A 4,222-nucleotide genomic window follows, 5' to 3' on the forward strand; every position below is an offset into this window, starting at 1 on the left:
CATAACAATATCAAAATCACGAATCATCGATCAAGATCATTTTCTTAAGTTCATAAACTTCAACTTCGAACCAAGCGTCTGATTCAAGCCTAACCAATCCGGAATGAACCCAAATTTTGCATACAAGTTCCAAATGACATATCGAACATTTTCCAACTCTCAAAACAATAATCTGAACTCGATAATATCGAAGTCAACTCCCGGTCAAACCTATAAACTTTCCAAACCTTCAAATTGCCAACTTTCGCCAAATAGTGCTGAAACCTTCTAGAAACATCCAAATGCAAATCCGGGCATATGCCCAAGTCCAAAATCACCATACGAAACTATTGGAATCATCAAAATACCATTCTGGAGTCATCTATATAAAATTCAAACTCTGTCAACTCTTACTACTTAAGCTTCTAAATAAGAATTATTCTTCCAAATCAATCCCGAGTCATCCGAAAACAGAACTCTGCCACACACGCAAGTCATGATACACAATACAAAGTTGTTCGAGACCTTAAGCCACCAAACGGAACGCTAATTCTCAAAATTACCGGCTCTGTCATTACGAGTTGCTTCCTGAAAATCCTCGCAGTTACTTCATTTCTTCTATAAATAAAGAGATCTCAATTTATTATTTACATCAGTTTAAAATTGAATAATATATCATTCTCTCTATACTTGTCTTTGATTTATTTGCTTTGCAGTCTTATTTTATAAGCGAAGGGGAGCCTTGGCGTAACTGGTAAAGTTGCTGCCATGTGACCAAAAAATTACGGGTTCGAGCCGTGGAAATAGTCGTGCATAGTAAGAGCTTAGTATAACGGGCTGCCTTAATTTTTTAGTCTTATTTTATAACAGTGCGTAAATTTTAAGGGGATGTCAAAAAGAAAGAGGCGTAATATTACATGACACGCCCAAACCTCAAAGGAGGGGTTAAATTGAAATTCTCCTTTAGACTGTAAATTTTGGGTACCAACCAGTTCCTGGAGCAACTAGACAGAGAGTCGAAGTCAGGGCGCGATGGAGTGGACAAGCAAAGTCGGGGAGGCAGTGAACAAGGCGGTAAACAGCAACAAAGTGTTAAACGTAGTGCTATTGGGTGCATTTGGGTTTCTCTGCCTGAGATCCGTGCAGCAACAGAGGAACATCCAAGTTCTGGAGACAGAAAAGGACTCTTTACTCAATTCTAATAAAGCTATGAAGAAGACCATGTGGGATTGGAAGCAGCAGCTTTTCGCCGAAGCTGATATACCCAACCCAATTCTTCCCCTCTCCAAGCTTAAATCCATCTATGGAGAAGCCCCAACTTCTTCTGGTATTATGCCTTCTCTCTTTTAAATGAATCATGGTAACAAAAATAGACGGATTGAGATTAGGATGGCTACTGTAATGATTGTGTGTAAGCACTTCCAGTTGTAGGAGCCAGGAATTTATACAAGGGGATTTTAGATATTCGAATGTTTTGCGTCGGGGATTTGAAAACAAATCCTTGTATTTTTCTCTTGTCTCTAGCGGATTCAACCGTTTATATATAACTAAAAAAAATTCATTTCTGCCCTATTTACGCAGTTTAATTTTTCAATGAAGGGGATTCAACCTCTTTCCTCCTCCTACCTCCGCCACTGCATTCTTTTCTGCCCTAGTTTTGCCATTTCCAAGTGTCCAACAGATTATTAGAATTTCTATACTCAATATAGTTTGATGCAAGTACTCATTTGGTCATTATATTCATCTAAATGGTTATGTCAGCACTTAGATGTTACCCGATATGTAGAAAGATATTGACTTGAGGTTGTTACTGAAAGCACTACCATTTAATATAGCAGCACTCCTGCTCTCTTAAAGAGTGAAAGTTTCCTAATATAGTCTTGTCTTATGAATTGAAGTCAATAGCTTTAGAATTCTTAGTTTAGAAAGGCTAAGGTCTTTTGTCAACCTCAGCTTGATGAAGCTTTGCTTGCTTTCTAGAAATGTAATTACTTGAATCTGTATGGGTGCAACAGCTGGAGAAAGAAGTGTTCACCGAGCGCTGTAGCCCCTATTGTTTTATTATAGTGTTAGAGTCCTTAACTAGAGTCCTCATTGAACACTGGATACGCAAGCATTGCCGACAAAATATGGAGATTCATTGAGAACCGTCTAAATGCCCTTGAAAAGTTATCTCCTAAAAGCTATGCTGATGCTATGAATTGGCTCAAAGGTCTGAAACCAGTCTTTTAAAGAAGAAAACCCTCCTAAAGGTGGCGAACAGGCCCATGACCTTTTTTTGCCTCAAATATACCCCCTTCAAGTAATTTCTTTTTCCTCTCGAGCTCCTTTTGTACTGGCTGATGCTAAACAACTACTCCTGCCATATTTGTGAGTGGGATCTTATATTATTGTTAAGAGTTATATGAGAGATGTGCATATCAGTTACCTGTCTGGTGCAATCTCGAGGGTGTATATGGAGTAGAGCTCTGATTGACTTTGGAAACCTCACTACTTAGAATAGGAGTTCATCTGCGGGATCTTTTGTAACTTCCCGGTATTAACTTAATGATGACATTCATTAATAAAATTCACTTTTTTACTGATATGTTTATAGACAAGTTCTTAACTTTAATCAATGAATTTGGTAGCGAACCAAAATCGAGTTTAAAATGAAAAACCTTTCTCTATTTCCTGTCCAAGAATAGGGAAGAGTGAATTCAGTATCTTCGTACGAATTTAGGCTGGATTCCTCATCCAGAGTAAGTTGTGGGTCAATTTTCATCAATTTTATCGTAGATGCGAAATACTTATTACTTGTGATCTTTGAATAGCTAAAATCATCTGAATGGAAATAACTTATTGCTCAACGAGCATCTTGTGGGCTGCCTGTATCACACCCCTTGAGGTGCAGCCCTTCTCCGAACCCTGTGCGAATGCAAGATGCTTTGTGCACCGGGCTAACCTTCTTTTTTTTCAATGAGCTCTTGTATTTCATTAAAAAATGAAGGATGATGAATCCTCCCCCCCCCCCCCCCCCACACACACACACATAAGTGTTGTGGAATGGATGGTGCTAGTTGCATTTCTTTTCATTAATTTTTTGTTGCAAACATGCAGGTGGAGATGCTCAAAAAGGAGATGGAAAATCACCTGCATCGGCATTTGTTGTCTAGAAAGCCATTGGTATAGGTTGTTTATGAAGAAACAAGCTTGCTGGCAAAATAACAACGAGCTGCTTAGATCTGTGAAATATCACGCTTCAGTTAGTATAATGAAAGCTGATCGCAAAGGGGGAATGTGGTGTAATACTGAGTTTTTGTTTCATCCTGTTTCTAGGAACTTTGTGATTTACGACTGTTTTTTCCCTCTTATCTAACGTGCAGTTTGTAAGGAGGCTGAGGTGTTCAAGTTTAGTTTATGGTATTATTGGTGATGCTTCATTTTTCTACTCCATTTTCTTTTTCTTGGGACTGTGCCATGACCTGAATATCTGATAATTGAGTTTCATGGTTGATCAGCTATCGATTTAACCGTCAAGTTGAAAATTCTGGCAAAATTGCTTAGTACCAACGTAGAAAGGGTCTGGATTCCTCTTCATATAATTCTTTTTTCTGGCAAGAAAAAAAATATACTTATGGGTGTTATAAAATAACGACGGTAAAGTAAAGACAAGTATAGAGAGAAATTGATATATTATTCGAATTCAAACTGATGTACATAATGAACTGTAATCTCTTCTATTTATAGAAGAAAGGAAGCTGCTGTGTAAGCTGCTACTGCAAGCTGCTGTGTAAGCTGCTATTATACTAGATATGGATAATTTTTTACTGAGAGCAATGTTTATCCATAACTGAATGGATAAGCTCATTGTACCTAGTATAGATAATCTTCTACTAGGGGTAATGATTATCCATAACGGAATATTGAAAGGATAATTTCATTGTACATGGTATGGATAATCTTCTATCGGGGATAATGTTTATCCATAACCGGGTACCGAAAGGATAAGCATATTATACTTGGTATGGATAATCTTCTACTGGGGGTAATGTTTATTCATAACCGGGTACCGAAGTGATAAGCTTCTTCAGGAAGCTTATTTCCAATATAGTACTAAATAGATAAACATATTTACGGCGGAGTCTCATATGGATAAGCTTCTTCAGGAAGCTTATTTACAACGTAGTACTGAATGAGCATTCATAATATAATATATTTATAACACTCCCCCTTGGATGTTCATTAAAAGATAATGTGCCTC

At 37.6% G+C, this 4,222-nt stretch overlaps 1 protein-coding gene across 1 annotated transcript; it reads left to right on the plus strand.

Annotated features, from left to right (window-relative positions):
* The first annotated feature begins 900 nt into the window (after positions 1-900).
* On the plus strand, positions 901-3,401 carry LOC107796997 (uncharacterized). Its single transcript, XM_016619831.2, has 2 exons — positions 901-1,306; positions 3,079-3,401. The coding sequence occupies exons 1-2, from the start codon at positions 1,012-1,014 to the stop codon at positions 3,132-3,134; spliced, it is 351 nt and encodes a 116-aa protein (XP_016475317.1). The 5' UTR covers positions 901-1,011; the 3' UTR covers positions 3,135-3,401.
* The last annotated feature ends 821 nt before the right edge of the window (positions 3,402-4,222 follow it).

The sequence above is a fragment of the Nicotiana tabacum genome, chromosome 16, assembly GCF_000715075.1.
Source record: "Nicotiana tabacum cultivar K326 chromosome 16, ASM71507v2, whole genome shotgun sequence".
Classification (NCBI taxonomy): Eukaryota; Viridiplantae; Streptophyta; class Magnoliopsida; order Solanales; family Solanaceae; genus Nicotiana; species Nicotiana tabacum.

Coding starts and splice junctions, on each gene's coding strand:
- LOC107796997 (XM_016619831.2), top strand. CDS start 1,012: ATGGAGTGGACAAGCAAAGTCGGGGAGGCAGTGAACAAGGCGGTAAAC. Junction 1,307..3,078: donor AGAAGCCCCAACTTCTTCTG/GTATTATGCCTT, acceptor GCAAACATGCAG/GTGGAGATGCTCAAAAAGGA.